At 48.4% G+C, this 22,213-nt stretch overlaps 1 protein-coding gene across 1 annotated transcript in view; it reads right to left on the reverse strand.

Annotated features, from left to right (window-relative positions):
• The window catches only part of LOC128277653 (nephrin-like), a 137,974-nt gene that overhangs the window by 24,446 nt on the left and 91,315 nt on the right, over window positions 1-22,213 (reverse strand). The window contains exon 4 of the mRNA XM_053016145.1: window positions 2,591-2,743. Within this exon, the coding sequence (XP_052872105.1) occupies window positions 2,591-2,743 (153 nt within the window). The remainder of the gene's footprint in view (window positions 1-2,590; window positions 2,744-22,213) is intronic.

Below are 22,213 nucleotides of genomic sequence, written 5' to 3' on the forward strand. Positions count from 1 at the left end.
CCCCTCTGGCGGAGGTCGAATCTTTTCCGCCGCCGGACTATTACCATAATTGCCTAGGCATTAAAAATTAAGTACAGGAATGTAAAATGAGTTGGCAGGATGAGTAATGGTATCGTGGGCGGTTTTGGGTCCAATTTGTAGTTTGCCCCACTTTGCCACTGACCGGACGATTTGGTTCCGGAAGAAATCAATATTGTGCGTCGATGTTGCGTCATGCAGAGTGACCCAAAGTACATTAAAACGATACTACCGATCTTTTTGATTCGTTTTATTTTATTTGATAAAACTCCATTTGATAATGTCAAATGTCTGTCCATTTACTGATGAACGAATCAGTCAGCGCCAAAAGGATGTCCCATGGCCCCAGAATGACCTTCAAAAGATCAAACCACCCAAAAGCCACCCAGAGTGTACCCGATAGGCCAGCCCTGCCATTTACTGGGCACTCAGCCCCTTTTTCGTCGCACTAAATGAACTTGCTAGGGTGGTCCGACAAGTGTACGCCCCGGTCCTCTGTCATTATGACAGAGAATTGAATAAGAAAACGCCGGGTACCGGGGTAATAACCCTAAACGATGCGATGCCGGTGCCGTCGACTTCTGTGACAGGACCGACCGTAACCATCTTCAGCACAGGGAAACACAGGGCCCCCGAAATCCGGATGCGAAGGATGCTGTAGCATATTTATGACATAATTACTGTTCATTTTTATGCTCAACACACCCAGCACGCAGCATCGGACCGAACCGGGCCGGCGCTCCGGAGCGTCCGGTCGGGGCGCGTCGGAAAGCGGCCACCCGGGAGAAATTAATTGAGCCTGGGATTCTTCCACTTGAACGGTGGCGGCCTCGGTTCGTCACGGTTGCATTACTTTCGGCCATGCCCGGGTTACGGCATGGCTGCAAGTTTCATCATAATTTGTTCTCATTATTTCCCACAGTATTTGGCCGGTGCTGGTGCTCTGGTGCCAATCACCCCCCCTAGCCCACGGGATGTCCTTTTTGAGTGAAAAAGGATTCCGTTTTGGGGGCCGTCAAAAGCAATGCAAGCGAAGTTTGCACTGACCCCCCTGGACCATCGCAATGAGTCCTTTATGGGCATCATTAGAATTCGACGAGCCCGGGACTAACTTACGTTCGTGTTTTACACTGGTTCGGCACACCCGGGGCAGGGCTTGCCAGGGTACCGGTCGGTATGTTAATTTATCCGAAGCCCCGGACCGCTTCGGATGCGGGAATGCCAAAAAGCCAAATTAGGAACGATCGTTTCCAGCGGCCATTGCACAGAAATTGATTTATTCAAATTCATTGCCAAATCCTCCGAATCGATGCAACATGCCATGCCTAGGGGTTCATTTCACTGGCCACCGGGACGGCCATCGGCTGACTTCGCAATGGTAGCGGTTTGATCATTTTGGGTTCGCGAGATAAAGAAACGATTCAATTTCGGGTGTAGAGGAGGACGCGGTGGCCCATTTGATTATGGTTCCCACATTGCGATCCTGCGTCCCTGCCCGGCAGGCACGCTGTCGCGGTAAACAGCTGCGGTTTGGGTGCGTTTGGCGCGAGTTCGCATCTAAGCATCTAATTTCGCTTGGGGCGAATTTGTTAACCGCTTCACGACTCGTTCGAGGCAAAACCTGGTTGGTTTCGAGGTAATTCGAAATGATTAGAACACTAACGCGGGAAGTGAATGCGGGAAGCACATGAATGCGGATCGGTCGGTAGGCGTGGTGGATCTCAATTGGTCTACAAACGTTGCTATTAGTTTGCAAAGACTCATAGACTCAGCTGCGGTTCGTTCATTTAAAAACTCCCTTGGCGCTTCTTCGGAAAATGCCACCGCACACGAAAGTGAACTATAATTTCCGACAATTTAAATGATCAAATTAATTTAAGAAGCTCTTTTAGGCACCAAACACAATGTTTCGACGTTTAGTGGACAGTTTTGGCTCATTGTTAACAAATCAGAAGGCGGTTTTAAGTTCAATTTCAAGCCAAATGGAACGATAATTTTGACAAACGGTTTCGTATGTGGACCAGCTGGCCCGCTGAGGGTCAACCAAATTTTTGCTGCCATGTATGTTTTAATAAATCTCACTTAAAGAGCACATAGGTACCAATGGCGAGAACAATTGAACCAAGCAAGGCGGAGCCATTCGAAAGAAGTTATTGAAAGCTCGCTGACTTTGTAGCTCCGTTTAAGAAAATACTAAAAACAAGGAAAGCCGTCTGTTGTTCATCGAGGAACCATATGCCACTGCTACTGATTCCTGTCAGCAAACAGTTTGTTGAATTTTCTCGACAATTTAACGGCATGGTCTTCCGGTCTACCATTCTACCTCTCTTATCGAGGCAGACTGTGCTTACATTTTGCATAAAATCAGTTCCCCATCAAACGGAACGAAATAAAGTAGAACAGAAAAGAACGTAGCTAAAGCTGAATATACCGCGGCTCAATAAAGCTGCACCTGAAACATTAGCGAGTTGGGCAACACATTTTTGGCAGCAAATGCAGAGCACTAAACTAATAAAATACCGAAAAGCATCGACTCGACGGCTCTCGCGAGCAAAAGTTGAAATGTACTCACCAGGTTTGTACTCCACGTTCGCTCGGTACCAGACGATCTGTGCGGCGGGCTTGGCACTCGGGACGACACACGTCAGCACCAGGTCCTGGCCTTCCCGGACGTCTACCTTCGCGTGCTGGCCGTGGCCCTGGATGTCGATCGAAGCCGGCGGAACTGTGCGATTGAAAAAGGAAACGAAACGGTGCATGAAAAAAATCCCCGTAAAGTTGTAAACTCGAATTAAAATGGTGCCAAATTTCCCAAAACTAAGCGTCACCGGTGACGGTTGCCGTACTTTTCGATTGTTGGGTTTTTGTTCAAAAACATGGCGTCCCACAAACCGTATTACGCTCATCGTCGCCTTTTATTCGCCCTTTTGGCGCCGAGTTTAACTGGCCTCGCTAGCGATTCCCACAGCCCATAAGTTGGGGCCCCCGGGGGCTGCTCGGGATCCGGGGGGGGCGGTGTACGTACTTTAATCGAATGAAATAGCGGACCTCGCACTCGGCCAGCAGCACGCTTGCGGTGCGGTTTCCCGTTTTATGCGTGGTTTGCGCAGAATGTATGGGACGCTATAAAACTCCAATTTTATAGTGATTTGTTTCCACTGCGACTCCGGTGGGTGCCGTTTCACACAAAAATCCTTCTGTTCGGCGTCGAATTCGTGAGCTTTATTCTACATTAATTTCACTTCCACGGCAGAACCCGCACCATGGCCGGGAAAAATGTAACGATTAAAAGAATACAGAGTATTCCTTAGCCACCGGAGCGTTGCCGGCCCGTGGCGAACGCAAAAGTTCGCCACGATCGGGGCGAGTAAAAAATAATTAATTACAACTTTTTAAAGCACCATCTTTGCCTTCTGGTTCCCAGCACGGGCACCACCGTCTCGAAGGACATTCCGAAAGAACATCACCCCAAATAAACGCGGCACAAACAGTAATCAACCCAAAAACAGTCCGCACATGTCCGAACGGCAACGGCCCATTCGTGGTGCTGTGCGCGAGGAAAATGGTGTCTTCGCGCAATACTTGCTTCTAATTTCCACGCTCCATAAAACGGCCAAACCGGCGCACTGTGCGGGTGTGCGTCTAGAGAGCCGAGAAATTAGCCGTGTTGGCCGCGGGGATGAAAATGTGGGCTGCCGGCAGTAATCAAAAATTGTGGAACATTATCATTACACGGAGCCTGGCGAGCGGCGATTCGCCCCATTGCCACAGTCCTTCGGGCATTGGGCGGCGGCTCTGGGAGAAGCAGCCTACCAAGCGGCCTTCGGAGACCATCAAGAAGGGCGTAACTTTTCCGGCCTAAAACACCTCTTAGGAGTATTGCATTTCATTAGCACCCGAGCATACTTCATTGTTGGCGTATTTTGTGGAACATTTGGTAAAAAGTTTCGTTAATCAGCATTAGTATTAACTTGGCATTTTTTCCGGAAGTTTGACGATTTTTACAGAATATCTTCAACTAAACATAACGTACTATAAATCGTTTTAGTTAGACGCATCCTCACTCGTCGCGACCCACCATGCCAATTCTTCTGAAGTTTTCTCAAAGGATTAAACCTTCAATTATCATTTTTATAATTCAGACAATATCCTGAACATTTTTCAGAGAATCTTGACTCTTAAAAGTTCGACCACTAATTATTGCTAAATTTGTAAAATAATTGTAACAAGTTTTTGTGGCATTTCAGAAAATTCAGTCTTTTAAGGATATTGTGTTATAAACAAACAAACAAAAGCCTTGCATTAATGGAATAGCTCAAAAACCTTCTTTGTTTAATTATGGCACGTTGAACCAAAGCGTTAATCCTTCCATTGATCTTCGGCGGCGAGCAACGAACGGATGTACTTAAACATCTTATTAGCATGCTAAGAAGACGGGAAGCTGACGACCGACGGCCACCCACCACCGCCTTCTGTCCGTCGCTGGCAAGAACCTTAAATCCGAAAAGCATTTCGCATTTCATCTCCGGATCAGTTTAATGCTTTCGGTGAACACCTCCCAACCCAACTGGGCCAAGGGACTAGGATTTGCATTTCAACGAGCAAAGCAGCTAAGACCAGTTCGCTCAGCATTTTCCTTTCAGTGACATCGCCGGCGCCACACACACACAGGGCGACCCCTGGCGGAGGTTTCATTCGTATCGGCCCTTTTCGGGGCCCGCTTTTACAGATCCGTAACGAACCGTGAGTGACGGGCGACCGAAATGGAACGAGGTCGAAATTGAAAAATTACCACCAATCTAATGGCGCACCTCTCGGGGGGAGGGGAAGGGCGGCCCCTACCCTCAGCCGGTGGACTGACTACCTGGGAAACATTTTGCACCCTATTGAATTTCAATGAGCAGCACCGGGGCGCGCCGTGGGCCCAAAACTTTACCATTGCACAGTGGGTCGGAAAATTGTTGCAACACTGCAATTTGGGTGCCGGTCCCCGCGCGTCAAAAGAGCAACCCCGCGGGTGCGGGGTTGCGCCTGTCAAGGCGCACGAAAACTTTGCAATTCTTCACCCGGTGTGGTGACGAAGCGGAACGGGAAGGATGCACCCGGTCGATCGGTTGGCCACTCGCTCCATCAGCGCGCGCGCGCGCCCCTCCGGTGCATTAGCATCGCATAACACGGGGGGAGGGGGAGGTAGAGGGCAGCTTTTCCCCCGGGAGACGGCGAACATAAAAACTGGCGCCCGATGCTGATGCGTTCTGGCACTTTTAAGTATCTTTCTCGCCGTCTCGCCGTTCTCGAGCGTGTGTGCGAACGATGGAAAAGATCCCAAATCTTCCGACGGGCACGGTAGGGCCAAAGTTGGCCAAAGTTTCTTGCCACCCTTGCCACCGAATGCGCCGCCCGCCGTGAAAGGGGTGAAAGCTTTATGGTTTATGGCTGTAAAAATATCATGAGCCACCACCACGAGTAGCGGCGACCGAAAAGAGCACCGCCGGGTGAAAATATAAAACACACACACACACACTGCACGCCGAGGACGCCGGTGGCTGGCAGGGAAAATGGCTGCAAAATAAATCTCATATGGATCCCATTTCCGTTCGCCAGAAAGGTTGCTGAATGGTGCTGGCTGGTGGGTCCCGATGCGCAGCGAGCAGGTTAATGTTGTACGCAAAAAACGAGGTCGAAGAAACCCCAAAAGTGGCAGCTGGCAGCCCTGTGTCTGCACTCCGAGCACACATACGCTGCCCGCCTCGAAAGGGTGGGCCCCAAACACACGGGGCCGCATCGAGACCCGGAAACGGAAACAACCAGCCACGCGGCGGAGGAAAACGAATGGGAAATTGGCATCGGATCGAGAGCAGCGAGCAGCGCCGTGAACTTTTCCAAAAGTCGTTTTCATGGATAAAAATTTTATGATGAATTCTCCGGGCGACCAGGAGGGGGCCACCGGGTTGCCGGGTCGGGATGCTCCGACCATCGTGCGGATTAGATTGACTTTCTTCTAGCAGTGCGCACTTTATTTCCACTCCCGACCGGTTCCACACGCAGAAAAGTTACGTTCCTCGCTGAAGGGTAGCTGAAAGCTTAAGGCCAAAAACCGACGAACGAAGAAATTCATGATCACTCCGAGCACCCGACCCCACACACACACCAATACACACGCACAAGAGGGTGGTGAAGCTTTTTGGGGGGGTAAAAAATACTGTACGAACCTACCCTTTTCGTTTCGCACAGGAACGCGTAAGAACGTTCGCCGAAAGTTTGCTAATTTGTGTCAATATTTGCGTTCGGCGGTGTAATGCAATTTTGAAATAAATAAACCCGAAACAAAGTTCGCGTCGGGCGGCGCACCGGGGTCGGGTGGCGGTCGCGATTGGAGTGAATCGATCGGAAACGAAGCAGAAATAAGATTAACTCAGTCTCTGTTTACTTTCGAATGTTTTTCATATTTTGTCGATGGCACGTTTCGGTGTTTGAATGAGCTTTGCGCGTAGAAAGGACCTGGTTCTACGCAACATGCACCAAAGCTGTGCGATTGGCATTGTTTCTCTTGGATATACTCATCAAGCAATCGAATTTGATACTCCTTAATGTTTGAATCGAAATGTTTGTTTGCCTTAACATGATTAACAATTTGTGGCATGTTCGAAATTTATCCAAAAGCTCCCTGATGCATCGTAGTTTCAAAGACCAATGCAAGGGCTCAGCTACCCCATTAACATCTAAATCATCGCTTTTCTCATAAATCCTGCTTCATCCTCAGTCCCATCTAGGTTATCCAAAATTCTGTCTCATTTAAAGACTGAGCTTTTTCGCCGGGCTAGCTTGACACTGATTGTTACGATTCTGTCAGTTGGTGTCAAGCTTTCACTTGTAATCCATTTACTTCACTCTTCTCGAATCGACTGCTCCGAACGGTTCGGCAATGCTGATTGTAGTGATTGCTGTATCCATTAGTTGCAATGTGTGGCCTCCAGCGACGACTGCTAGATGTGCTGATCGGATATAGAGTGAACGTGTCATGCCATTCTTTTCTGAATACATTTTGTTTTAACTTATACTTCGAACCTTTCGAAAATTTACTCTATTTGATGTTTAAAAATTTAGAAATTTGGAAAAATTAGATCATGATAGTCAAAAACACAAGAGTCTTCTGTTGTATTGTAATTCTAAACGGGGTTGAAGCACGGGGTTGAAATATTAATTAAAACTTTTTGAATGGGTCATATAAACACTAATGTTATCAAACATTAAAGCAATCTGATTCCTTAAGGGTCTATTCAAAGAAAAAAGAAAACTGATTCCAATCGATCTTAAAACAATGTTTGGTCGAGCTGCCATCCTCCAGATAACAGAAGAATTATTGGGCATTACAACGCCTAGCCGTTTGAATACCAACAACTGCTGCTACAAACTGCTAATCCTCGCCGAGCGCTGTTAATACTCTTAGATTTTTTACCACAATACGAAGGCAAAATTCGTTAAAACAGCATGAAGTTAAGTTGCAATTCAACCAACATTGCATTCGCCCCTTGGGCCTTTGTTTTTTGTATTTTCTAATGAACAAAAATCCTGAACATTGTTCGATGTATTGCGTAGTTACAGCACAAAGGCCAACTGCCATTGAAAACTGCGATTCAGATATGGCAGAACGTGAGATGAATTAGGATGCGCTGATATAATGCCACAATCGTTCATTTCAACTCCCCAACATGCTCTGCCAACGCATCGGAACGCATTGTTGCAAACAATAAAACAAGTCGACACAGGTTTTTTGCTCCTGCTGCACCCCACCTGCACGTTGCCGAACGAACATGACAAGTAATTCGCAATGAACCGTGCGACATACTTTGAGGTTATGTCGTAGTTTTTCACCTGCAGCCCACGCACAATTTTCCGATCCGCCGACGGCTGCGCTCGCGTCGATGGTGGTGAAAACAATTTATTATTTCCTGCGGCACAAACGCAACTGCACGACGGTGCCGACGGTGTCATCAGCAAACTGCACCCAGCGATGTGTCCCGCGGGTGGTGCGGTGGGTGAATGGGATTGCTGAAGCGTAAAGGCTCTTTTTTACCGCCCACAAAACATAAAAACCCGTTCGACCGGTGGAAGCGCGTGCAACATATGCTCATATGTATGTAAATGGAGTTCTAGTTCAACGGCGGCTGAAAAAACGGAGCGGACGGCTCGGTTTCGACCCCGAGGGTCAATCCGAGGGTGGGCATTGCGATTTGCGATTTACTGTTTTATACCGTCCGCAAACGGACCCCAAACACACGGCGTGAATCGAGCAGCTCGAGTTTCGTGCTTTTTCCCATTATTTTTGTGGCGACCTTCGAAGAAAGTTACGGATCCTCGGCGCCCGAAGGTCGATACATTTTTAATACGAAAACGAGCGGCCGCTAAGAAAAATGTTCCAAAAAGATGCAACCGATGGCCACCGATGGAGTTTCGTAAGGGACCCACCGGAATCAAGAATCCGATCCGAAAGTTTTTAATAAGAACCCGATCCCGTTCGGTGCCATCGTTGCGGCCCATTTCCATAATTCCAATAAACTTTTACACTTGTCCCACGGTACCATGTGTTCGATTGTGGCACTCGCCGGAGGCCGCCTGCAGATCGTTTCACGGACGGACACTGGGCTGGGCGAGAAATTGCTGGCCGTCTCCAATCAACGAAACGGAACACTTGAAAGTGACTAGACTCTCGGGAACGTTGCTAAGCTTTAACGGATCTTCCTTTGAGTTTCTCTCCATTTCACCTGTGTCTGGAGAGTCCCGTAGGCCTCCAGGCTACGTTTCAATGGTTTCATCTACTGCGACGAGCATGGCTTTGCCGCAGAAATTGGTTGCAAGCTCTTCGTCCAGCTCTCCGGAACATAATCAGAACAGTGGTCAGTCTATTAAATTCAATTACGTAATGATTTTATCCATTGCGCTCGGCTCGGCTTTTTTTCTCTGCTCGGTACCGGCTTCCGAACAGGACAATCGTCGTTAGCAATGCTACGACAAGGACACACGGTAAGGATTTACCAGATAATGCAGACTCGTAACCACTGCCATGGCTGCCCTTCTCCGGTTCCGGCACAAGTAATCGATCCGTTACCTTACACTCCACCAACATTCGTCGCTTCCGACACGCGGTACCGTCGTCGGCCCGCAGGTACCCGCAGTGGTAATTTCATAATACAGCAGCAAAAGTGCTGCGCCAGGAAGCACTGCGACTGCAAGCTGGCAAGCCAAATTGGTGGAACGATGGAACGGTACCGATGCAATTGAATCGCGCACTACGTGCACTGCGAAGCAACATTGGGCTGCTCAGGAAGCCCTCGCACACAAAGGCTCGAGCTCGTCTTGTCGCGTCTTCGGCAGTGGGATCTTCTTTTCCGTGAACTGCAGTTTTGGGGAATCCGAACCGTATTGTGCGGCTGCGGACCGGCGATGGTGAAACGATCTTTTGAAATTAGAAGTTTTCCTGCCGCAGTCTCGTTTGCATCGGCGCAGAGTGCATAAGGAACGTGCATTTCTTATGCCCAGCGCTGGCCAACGCTTACCGTCCGCTCACGGTATCGAACCGATTTTACGATCGATTTACTGCCCGATGCTCTGATTGCTCAGCGAACTGCGCGGACCAAAGATGCAATTGGGCAATCAGATAAAGCACTCCTGATGAGCAATGGAGGGACAATGGTCGCAAAAGAACGGGAACGACGGCAAGCCAGCCCATCCCAGCCCAGACATCGAACACACAATGGACTGATTTAGCGAACGGTTTCCATTGTACGAGGGAAATGTAATAAACTTAAAGTTCGGACCAGGAGAATTGTACGGGCCAACCATAAAAAAGGGTGACTCCTATTGGGCCAATGCTCGAATCGAGATTGTGAATTCATTTACACTTCAAAGATCGAGAAAGTTCTACGCAACATCAACGAAAATATTTCGCCAACGATTTCAATTTATTATTTGACGCTTGCCGGACTTAATCCCAGCTCAGTCAGGCTCGGGACTCGGTAAGAAAGATGTTGCTGCTGCTGGGCACACACATGTTCTCGATTTCCTTTTGACTTCTTTAGGGTCGCCAGCCGATGCCACCGACAAGTTGGACCGCCCTTTGAAATGGAAGCCACCAGGAGTACTCCAGTGTCCGCCAGGGGCCGCCATCTCACATCAGGAGTGCCATCAGGAGTTGGCAACACAAAAACACGAAAGAGAAACTCCTCCTTTTGCATCCAATAAATTCCCTGCAGTGCGGATGCACAGTTAGCCAAGGCAACGGTTTTTATCACCGCAACAGGGTTTCTTATGAAACACATTTCTCATGCACCGGTGTCGGATGCACTAGAACTGCAAACTAAAGCTTGCGTGTGGTTGAATTAAATTAGTAGATGCGAAAATGCGGTGGATGGCACTTCTCGTAACTAGTTCGTGGCCAACTGCAACACCACTGGAAACTTCAAACCATTATTATTACAATCTTCGCGTATTCCACGAAAGTGCACCAAGCCACGCCACGACACTCTTTGTGTGCTTTTGTAACGAAACCCACCAATCGTAGGCCCTCCGGAGTGGTTTCTATTGTTGCAGCCCGTCATGGAGACGCCTGGTGGCTGATGCATGCATGCGGGCCAACATCAATCCCACATTCGTCATCCAACAACGGAGAGCGTGGCGGAAAACGTGGGGCCACATAAAAGAAAGTTGAAAGGAACTTCTGAAATGTGTGGCGACAGCAACGACAAACGACACGGCGAGATTCCCTTTGTGCGTCACGTCACCGGTCGGCCGGGCCCGGGGCGTGATATAAAACAATCGAATCGAAACGCTACCCACGGCACGATGTATGTAGTATATTGTTCTGCAGCTGAAAAGTGTCTCGGAAAACAGTGGACTGCGTGTGGCGAGTGGAGTGTTGAAGGTTTGAAAGTTTGTTTTGTTTTTCTTCCGTCTTCCGACCCAGCACCCAGCGCGGCAGCGGCACGTCCTCGAGCGCCGCGAGCCGGGTTCGCTTACGGGTAGGAAATGATGAAGTACACTTTTTATTGCTCTTCGCAGTCGAAAAGCAATTCTCACCAACCTCGCTATTCGGCCGGCCCGGGCCGTAACAGAACGCTCCGGCCGAACCGGGAGTACATTTATCAAATTCATTGTTGAAACCACTTGAAGTGGCAAGATGAAATCGTTAACGGTATCGATGGGAAGCACCCACTTTTGGAACATGCGCCACCATCCGCCTAAAGTTTCGATCATGATTGTCGGTCTGAGTGACTATTTGCGGAAACTTTTCTGATCCCGGCTCCCGGGAGGTGGATTTTTTCGATGGCCGCAAGTGTTTTTACCTCCATTTTCAATTAATGGAAGTTTAATTCTAAATCGACAAACTTTTGTGCGTCGAATTTATTTGCTTGTTGTTCTATGTGTACTCTCGTTGTTGTTGTGTTCTTGTTAGCTTAAACGCGTGACGGTGAGACTTTATTTTTTGGGCCATGCATCACTCTAATGATGGATAGGACATCTTTTTTCCGCTCTTGTGATATCATTCACTTGTCGATACCGCTTATCGTTAGCAAAGGAGTGCACTCCAGGGATTAGGCTTAGTTCTATGGAAAGCAGCTGACGCTGCAGACTACATACTTTCACGCTTTGTTTCGCTTTTCATTTCCCTTTTAGCAAAGCTTTATTTGGAAGTCCGCCGCCGGAAGGTCTCGTATCATTAATGCTACGCATGTCGCGCGTTTACCGTATCTTTCATCGCGACGCACTTCCCGACCCAGAACGGCCGCAGTGTTTGTGTTCAATTTCGGTAATTGCGTCCTATTTTCGCTCGTGCCCGGGAGCCCTCAAATCCAACTCAATTCTAGAAACGTCCAAACATCAGTGACACTTTTTGGGGGGAGCTTTCTGTCCGCTGACAACCCAAGGCTTATAGGCCTGGCGTTAGCACCCGTTCGCAGAACCGTTTGTAAACTCTGCCTGCATCCGGCCGGGGGCTATTCGGGGTCCAACGTTCACTGTCTCCCTTGGTGGCACTAACCAGAAGGCAGCACAGCACATTAGAGCCACGCGCTGGACCCCAGCGCGTGGCCCGTAGGCAACTCGACGGGCAATTATTGGCGAGCTTCGAATTGGACGCAACCGCAAATGAAGTGGGCACCGTGCGAAGTGGGACCCAAATGGCGAAAAAGTGAACCGCAATCGGTCTTTCGGAAGCTTTGGCCCGGCGGGCTACACATTTGCAATTAAATGAATCGCGGATTGTGCGAGAAACGATATAATTTCTGCCCTAGCGGCCAATCACTCCCGGGTGATCGTTTGATCAAGGGTTGGAGTCGGACTGGGAACAGTGAATTGCCGCCATATTTGTGAGGCGAACTCAGCCGATAACATTATTTTCCGAATCGTTTGAATTCATTTCGAAAATATGTGAACACCAGAACATGATGCATTTTTAAAGCCCCGTCTTGCATTTTGCTTCACTCCAAGGACCTACATTCGTGGAATGTACATTTCCGAGCTCGGGCATTCAGGATTTGCATCACATTTTTCATAACAACCCGTACCAACGACATGCTTTGGCGTGAAAAATGGACCGGCACGGGAGTGTAAATTTTGCACCGCATACCAACGCGAGGAACGCCCCGGAACGGGCCAGTCGGCATCGCCGATGCACGATTTATGCATCGACTGCAATGCAGTGCACCGGGTGAACGGCTGCTCGGGTGATAAATGGTGATTCAAGCTGCCGTTTGATTTGCGAGTTTATCAAAAACCGATAACCGGCTCGAATCGGCAGCCAAAAGGGCGCCACCATGTTGATATGCATCTTTTCTTTTCCGGTCGGTCACTTTTTTTCGGGACGGACCCTGAGGCCACCCTGAAAAATGGCCAATCTCGCAACGGCCCCGCGGCACAGTATCAGCAGCAGGAAAATGCAGGAATTGGCACACAAAGAAACGGAACGACGGAAGCAGAACGACGGAAAATCATAATGTCTCGAAAGTGTGTTTCGCGGAAGGTAACTGCCAGTGCCACTCCGGCCAGCGGCTCCGTGTGTGTGTGTGTGTGTGTGTGTGTGTGTGTGTGTGGGAACTTTTACATCACTTCAAGGAACGGGAAAACGGCCGCGGCCGTCCCGTCCTTGTCGTCGTCAGGCCGCCGGCTGGGGACCGTGGAAAGTCAGAGAAAATTGTTTTGTTGTTATCGAAGATTTCTGGCACATCCTGATTCTCGCAGCGCACACTCGGAGATAGCGCACCGGATGTGGGCCTGGGCCTGGCCCAGTCGAGTCCCGCTGACAGCGCAGCGCCGTGTGGTAGTTGAGTGGCGGAGAGAAATTTATATAAATAAGAAATGAACATTCGGGATCTGTGTGTGTGCGTGGGCTCGGGTTGGGTGGTGATTTTTTCGGTGGATTATTACCAAGAAAACACAATCCCACTTGCTGGATGGAATGTTGCCTGCTCGTTGTTTTGCACCAAGCGTCGACCAAGAACGCAAGCTTTAAGCCGAGCGTCTGTCGGATGGCGTTCGCTTTCTTAACCCTCATCTGTCCTTCGAAGAAACTGACGCAAAAAGGAGGATGCAGATTCCGAAGATTTAAGCGGGAAAGCGAATCAACGCGACTCTCGAATTATCTCGAAGTGATAAAAAAAATTCGAACCATATTATGTTAAATTTGGCTGGGCAAAAATGTTTTTCACGGTAAGGTAAATTTGAAATTCGAATCATAAGCAGAAACATAACTTCGGAGCAACAAACGATTCACATGAATTTTGTTTTGTTACAAATGTTGTTGGAAAATGTAAAATGTCGATTCAAAGTTTTCCAAAAACCGTTCTACAAAGCTTGTGTTTCGTTTCTCGTGAAGTTTGCGAACAGTTTTGTGCTTTGGCTTTGCAAGAAGCATTTGCGACCTTCCGTGGTTTTCCGATCACATCGCAGAAGTTGCGTTTCTTGAATTTGTTGTCATACGGAGCAAAGCCATGAGCTTTAAAGTAACATCATATGCAAGCATTGAACCGTTAGTGGGTTTCAAAAGTCATACAAAATTTACTCTCTCTCTCTCTTGCAGTAATCTTCATTTTCACCATTCCGATAGACGGATGCCCGCGAAGGCCGGATGAGTGTTGTTAAGACACACATTTCCTTTATTTGGCAGAAACATGACACGCGGAGCGAAGAAACGGAAAGTGTTTCCATTCCGTTAGCATAAATTGTAAATGAAGACGAGCGTAGCATATGGTAGTGATTGGGGCAAAACAAAATTCCGATGCTGATAACGGCAACCAGCAAACATTGCGCATTGTGAATGTGGTTCCCGCTTCCCCGGCCTCCGTCACGCACGTCCCGAGTGGATTAATGCAAATTCTAGCCCTCTGCATTGGGCGGCCCTCTATTTTCCATACAAATTGCCTTGGACCGCTTCATTATTCTGAGAGTTCTGTGAGAAAAATTAGACTCAGACAAAAGTAGTTCGTGCAGCTACTTCGGAACGTGTTAATTGTGCTACGGCACATGTGCAACCATGTGATCGTGATTCTCTTTAAATCGGATGAAGCCGAACCGATAAGCTTTGCCACGAAATAAACTATGCTACATTATGCTTCAACACGCCCTGGTGCCGGTACATTGTTTGGTGGAGTTAAACAACGATTCAACTTTACAGTTATATCGACACTGCCTCATTGAATTTAAGCATATAGTGAGTACCGCAAAAAAAACCGGGCCTTCGCATATCCAACGTGGCCATCAAAAGTAAAGCGCCGTTTAAGCGAATCTTTACCACCGTTTCGCTCGTCGCGTTCCGGGTTTTCTGGCAAGAAACCGGCGGAAGATAAAACAAACACTTGCCGGGTTGCGGCGGTGGTACTTTATCGGGCCTCGGTTTTTCGAATGTCAAACACAACACGCAGGAAACACAAAAAGATGCCGTTGCAGTCCGTGGCCCGTAGAATCGCTCGCAAGCAAGTGAAGCTATTTGTGTGAAGCCCGAAAGGCAAACATGATTATCAGAAGGGCCTCAGCCAAAGAGGAGGACCCCAGAAACGACCGCCGAACGAACCATTTTCCGACGCAGTCCCGCATAACGGCGAGCCGGAGCAAACAACCAAAAAATCACAACACAACCCACAGGGGCGGGCATGAAAGGCACTCGGTGTGTGTGTGTGTGACCCAAATGACTATAAGAAATCACATTTTATGCTAACGATGCAAATAATAACAATACAATCAGATATCACATATTGCTGCTAACACTTCCGCGTGTTGCACGTGAGGGGGAACACGGCCGCGGTAATGCCCGAGCAGCTGTGCGCCATTGCTGCAGCAGTGTCCCTGCAGCAGAGAGGGTAGGAAAAATGCTGCACGACACAGACACAGTCGCTTCTTCGTCCTTTTGCGGAGCCATTTTATGTTTTCCGGAAACTTCTTCGCTTTGTAGCGAAGCCACACCACATAAGGAACTTCCAGGATACGTCGGGGCTCATCGGTCTCTCGCTCGCTCGCTCGTCGCGTCTCGTCGGTGGCTTATTTTATTGGCGAAACTCGGACCGGCGAACGATCCGTTGGCGGTAATTCTAAACTATCGCAAGGTCCTTCGGCCCGGATACGCCACCATCACGGTGGACAATTTGCCGGCGGTGTCTAGCTAAACGAGCAGTCTCGGGAAGCGTCGGGTTCCCGGTATCATCGGTGAGCAACCCGGAAACTGATGGTCGGGATGGTCGGGCCGGGTTTCATTGATTTTCCATAACGACCAGCCGACCGTGCGGAGTGCAGAAAGTTGTGGTAAACCACCGATTAATGCCAGCTTCCTGCGGCCGCTGCGCTCTGTGTGGCGGTGGCGAGAAAAGAAACGATTATTTGCAATTTGACATCGTTTGGCTGAGCGTAATCGAGTTGTGCTTCAGACGTTACCGACTAAAGGCTGGCGACAGTAAGACGTATTGGAACGGCGATATTACCTATTGTGATCCGTTCCATAGTCGCTTTCGGTCGAACATTAGCTCTCTATAGAAGCAAATGAGTGGTTGATGCGGCTCCGAATATTAGTGCACACAGAATATTATATGCACCATCTTCGTTTGACTCAAGATTCCACACTGCAGTCAGTAGTACTTCCTTCAGCAGGGCATCCTCATTTGACTGCAAACCCGGCAACACGGTCAGGTCATTGATATTTATTTGGCAAAAGAAACGCCAGAAAGAACGGTGACCTTCTATGCAGCCGCACCGAGCTTCAAAGGACATCCAAAGGTTATTTAATGAACGATAATTTACAGTCCGTCGTTGGGTCGCGTTGGGGCGGGAAGTCAGGAAAAAGTGCTCCCTGGCGCCGAGTTTCACGAGCGCTGCTGGCAGCTCAAAAGTTACAGCGAATCAGTCCCGTGGGTGTTGTAAAGCTTCGAAGTTCTGCGGTTCGCGGGTTCCCCGAGATACTGCAGCTGTCGGAAAGAATGTTCTGTTCTTCGACCGCACTCTTTTCTTTCTGCCGACCTACAGTTGTAGGCCGTTGCCGTGAAACCTTTTCTTTGATTCCTTTGAGGAAGATCGCCAACCCAAATGTTCTACGAGAATGTCGGGAATTATTTGCCGTCAGTGATTTATTGCAATTTCATTTCAACGGTGAAATAGTTTTGCTTAACGAAATAACAACTTCAAGTGGACAATCAAGAAGGGCGGGGAAAATTGATCAAATTTGTGCGGTGTCCATTGATAGGAAATTGATTATGTTTGTCGTACTCTAGCACGAACAGTCGGAACATCTTTCAGTCGATTGGCAGCCAAGGGTCATCCACAAGGCCCGGTGTGATGAATGGAGTCCTCTCGGCACACGGACTCGGCTAGAGCTCACTCACTGTCAGCCTGATTGAAGATGATACATTTATTTTCCGACCAGTTCTAATCAAAATCGACAAACACCGCAATTAAACAACATCATCTTGCAGCTATCGATCCGGTGCCGTGCTTCCGGTGCTCCACTATAGGATCCAATCCTTCCGAGCAAAGCAAAAGAGATCGTACCCCCATCTCTTCTCCAGTAGGGCGAGGGCAACAGAGCATTCTACATTCATTTTGTCGATAAAAATCGTCTTGTTTAGCTTTCGAAACAAAATTAAATAACCATATCCATAGGCTAGAAGGTGAAGATTCTGACCCCGACAATTGACTGTAAAAGTCTAGACTTTCATCGGACTTTCGAACATAGTAGGACGCTGTTCCGTATCAATAGACGCATCTGAGCTGCAGAAAGCGGCCAAGAATGAAACAAGGGTGTATATGGATGCCATTCAATCAACTTTTATAGTGGCGTTACGGTCCAATGAAGATAAGGACGGAAGCTGCATCGAGACGCAATCGTCCCTAGCCTATCAGACGGCCGTTCTGATAATAACGGCCAACCGGAAGCTCTCAGAGAAATAAGAGTAAGCTCAAGCACGGTAGCATCCACGAGTGTTGAAAGAATGGCCACCGATGGTCGTTAAACTTAAGCGTAGATCGAGAGTGGCAAAGATACCGCACAACCTACCGAAACCCGCCCAAATCAAATTTCCAATCCGTGTCCCGAGTTGGGCCAGAATTGAACCGGAAATGGGCCAAGAAAAATATCTTTCGTACGCCGGACCACTCAACCCGCTGGACCCGCTGACCGATCCGTCAGTTGGTCGATGCGCTTGGCATCGGCGACTCTCAAGCCTCCGCTTCAGGGAAAACGGTGAACGATTGGCCACCTTTTATGGTGCAGCTAAGACGCTTAACAGGTATCGGTCTCTAGTTGACCGGCTATCCTACTTTTACGACCCCGTCGGCCGTCAATGGTACGCCGGTGTGCCAATATCTTTGCAGACGAGATTGCGGATTCGACCGAAGCAAACAGTTAACAGGGGAGCAGCAAAAAGTAAGGCAAAAGTCATCGCATCCCTTATCCGCCCGTACGATTTTGCGTGCCGGCCGGTCGAAGGGACACGGCGGTTGATGTTTAGTTTTTATTTATCTCGTTATTTTGAGCCGATGGCACCAGTGGCACCGGAAAGTGCTGGGAAATTTTTGACCCAGCGTTCCTGTTGGCTGTCAGTTGAGATTGGGATTCGATAGTTTTATCAAAAGGGATCCAATCTGAAGATCGAGTCATTCCATAAGATGTGTTAACTATCTATTCATTGGGAGCTTTAAAAGGTTCGATAAAATATTGGAATTTCAGCCAAAGTTCCTGACAGTTCCCCAAAAACGCCAGAAGGTATGCAATAGGATTTACTTATATGAAAAAGGACTTTTTGGTTGTTTTTCGATCAATGTATGGTTCAAATTCATCATTTGTGGTCAGTAGCGATCTGAATTAACGTTTTCATCCAGTTTTAGGAGCTTGTGAAGCACCTTTCCTTTCTGTCCCATCAGAAAGTCCGTTTTTTTGAGTCCTTCGAAGATTTTGTTTGATAAGTCTAAATCCCAATTTTGAAATTTTTAAACCACTTAAAGTATTGCGATCTTCCAAAAACAAGTCCCGACGAGCATTTAGTGCGATTCCGAAGCAGTTTTCTGCAAGAAGTAGCAGAAAAATTATAATCCCCGTGAAACGTAATTTTCAGGCACAAAAGTTGACATGGTCTAACCCTTTCAATGATGCAAACCGAAATAAATTTTTTTTATGTCAAAACAACAGCAAAATTGGGAAGTCCCAATCGCCAGGTACATCCATCTTTTTAACAATTCACTTCTCAACGCATAGACCGAAAGTACACAGAATACGTTGCAACGTAGGGCACACTGCGACTCCGATAGATATCGATTCCTATCAAACGCACGTGGTCGTATAATCTACTAATTCCACTTAACAGCCCAAATAAGGAACATGACAAGCTTTGCTTGGTCTTGTTTCTTTCGAAACATCTTCATTCCGCAAGCCGACAAGACGCATACCAAGTAGCCTAACAAGCCATACGGACTTTAATAATACAGAATTTGTCTCACATCGTGCACCGCCGTAAGTCCTCGCTCCGGTACAAGCACACAGTCAGGATGTCACAGCAATAACACTCCTAAGAACATGGCTTGTGGCCTCGGCTCAGTAGAAGAACTTTGGTCGAAGTTCCTGCCCGGCGAATGGTTCATAGATTATCGATGAAACCTGCAGTCTCCAGGTCTGCTCCGTTCCTATTATGCTACCCAAATGAGGGTTAAATGGAGCGGTTAATCTATGCGGCACTTGGCCTCCGAGGCTTCTTGAAGTCGCTTGGCGCTGGGGAAGGAATTAGTGATTGCAGGGCAAACGAAGCCTGGGGTCGATTCAACAACAGCGATGCTCAGGAACGCTCACGATGCTATTGGTCAACATAACCCAAGGTCGAGACAGTAGCCTCGAGCAGGGGTTTCCGGGCACAGAACCATGGTTTTCAACAACACCGAACACCGTACGGTCGCATGCTGTAAGTTTTGTGCTTGAAAATGGCTGCCAGAAATGGCACCCCAGCCTGTCGCTGTTTACGCTAAGCCGGTGCCCGGAATATTGCGCCGTTCGTGGGTGAAATTGCTGAACTTTCGAAGAGGATGAGCCGTAAATGGGCCACCGGAAACACATATGAAGGCAAGGATTTTAAAAGACGCTTCTCTCTTGGAGACACTCTAAGCCTATCCGCTAACGCTGGAGGATGGGGGGAGTTTGCAGAGACCACCAGCAACCGAGAAAAAAGGGAAACTTAACCATCCTACAAAACACGCAGATAACAACGCCATCGCGATGGCGAGAAAAGCCATAACATTAGCATATACCGGAACTTTTATGCTTCCCCTCAAATCCCGGGACGCTTCAAAACTTTACCTTTTCGCACCGCACCGTCGCCCCCTATCGGTCGCTCCCGGGGACCACTTCTGCGGTGCGCTCGTTATTACCATTCGGCCGCTACGGTGTCAAGCGAATTTACGGGATGGATGGTTTTCGCCACATGTTTACGGGGCAAAATGTTGACCGAAACGACCGGGTGGCTCGCGAGTCACTGCAAAGTGTGGCACTTGAAACTTCGAGCCAAGGACAAGGTTCGTTGAGGTCGGGTCGAAACACTGGGAACACGCTCCCGGGGGTCGGCTATTGCCATAGGTTCTCCTGTAAAGGAGCCGCTTAAGACGGAAAATGGACCACCTGATGGGCGCGGCGAATCGTCGCCTTTAGTGCTCAAATTTCCGTTGCGATGGCCTGTTCCTGGAGATTCTACGTTTTGCATAACATACTCATCGGAGGCGGGATTTTAAGCAGCGCGATACGGAACCGGAAAATTGCTGCCCGTTGCTGCCAAACAATCTAATTCGTTAGGCAGTGCAAATGTTTCATTTAAATAATGCAGCTTTAGCATCCTGTGCAGGCTTTGCATGTAAAATATCATTTAATGTGATGATAATGATTTAAATTGCAGCCTTCGAAACCCGCAGACTGTGGTGATAGAAAAGAATGAAAGGAAAAGGCAACGGAATGAATTAAATCTGTCCCCGTTTCCTAACGAACCTCACGCTAATCCGTCTAATAAGGGATGCCTAGAAATCTTCATCCAATTGCGGCATTCCCCCGAGAGGTCCTTCCCAGTTCCCAGTCCCGCATCGGTCTGTCGCCTTTTTGCATATTAATCCTTAGTCCGAGACCGAAGACACCGTTCTAAGAAACGAATGCTGGTCGGTAAAAAGAAGGCGTCTACATCACTTCGTTCATTTGCAAACCATTTGTCAGTAGTTAGATTTCCGGTTTGGCGCCGGTGCTGTTTAAAGAAACGCATTTTCTTTTTCCGTCCCCGCGTTCACCACGGCCCCTCGGGCTTGGCCGCCGGGGAGCTTTCGCCAATTCCATTGCTGGTTGTTTTATTTATTTTGCCCCGGCCTAAACTTGTGCTTTGCACTATTTGCACAGAATCCTTTTTTGGTGCGTGCACGAAACAGAGGACCACAAACGAACGCCACGGGAGCCAAGCGAAACGGCCAAGAAAGCGCTCCGTTTTTGCACTTTCCAACATTAAAAGAAGGTGGCACAAGGTGATGGGCCACCGGACCCGGACCGAAGAAAAACGCTGTTCTGCCAGCCGCAATAAGCATAAGAAATGGGGACGGTCCATAATGGAGATTCTCTTTTGTCACCGTCAGTCCTGAACGGGCACAAAGAAACAATACTTCGTACTGAACTGAACGCCTGCCACCGAACCGGGCCGGGCCGGGAAGAAAAACTTCCTAAACCCACTTCCATATGCAAGACGTGCCAGGAGCTGTCTGGGAATTGGGAATGGAAAAAAACGAACCCTTGCTACATTGAATCGGACCGCCGAACTGCAACGTGGGGCTGACCTAGAAAAATAACGAAACAGTTAGAGGTTGACAGGGTTTTAAAAAGTTTCAGTTCTCCCAGTCGGTCGGTCGACGAAGTTTTCGATTATTGTTTGCATTGGCCAACGGGTCTCGAATTGGCCAACTGCACCCACGGTGACGGTTGGGTTTGCATCCAGACTTGAGATTATTTTTGCAATAAAAAAACTGACGCCAAGGAAGCCCCTGCGGGAGAAGAAGGATTTATGGATTATGATTTTACGATTGCTTCTTGTTTCGCGCCCGCCGCTTCGTCGGACGGATTTTACCGAAAATGGTCTGTGGCATCGGGCCCGGTTAAGATTGACCACTTGCCCCGAGCACTCCGACAGTTGCTAGAGCATGAATGATAGTCACCGGTTTTATGGTTGACTTCTTACTCTCGAGAAATTCGAAACATTTCTGTTTGCCCTCCCCGCCATTTGTCTTCATCGGGTGCTGCCAGAATTGGTAGGTTGGATGGAGCGCAGTGCTCCGGATTCACTCCGGGTGACAGCTGCCGACCTGAATCGGTCACACGAAGGACACGTTTAATTCGTCACCAAGAACACATTCCGTTGCCCGGAAGCGGGCCAAAGAAGCTTGCGTTAAGATTGCTCAGAGTGCAATGGGAACAGAAATGGCAGCAAGCTAGGGCAACCAGAATGTGGCCAGCCATTTTTGAAGCTGAATAAGCAATGGCGAAAAACGAAAAACGTCCGCAATCGCTCCTATTATACGCTTTTCTCATTTCGCGATGATGGGAAAATACATTATGCATACGAGATGTTTGATTGATTGTTGCAAGGAAGCGAGTTCGAGTTCGTATTTTTCTGCCGCCCGGGGTCCAATCCCTGTGTGGAAGTGTGGAACGGGCTTT

This window comes from Anopheles cruzii, chromosome 2 (genome assembly GCF_943734635.1).
Source record: "Anopheles cruzii chromosome 2, idAnoCruzAS_RS32_06, whole genome shotgun sequence".
NCBI classification, from domain to species: domain Eukaryota; kingdom Metazoa; phylum Arthropoda; class Insecta; order Diptera; family Culicidae; genus Anopheles; species Anopheles cruzii.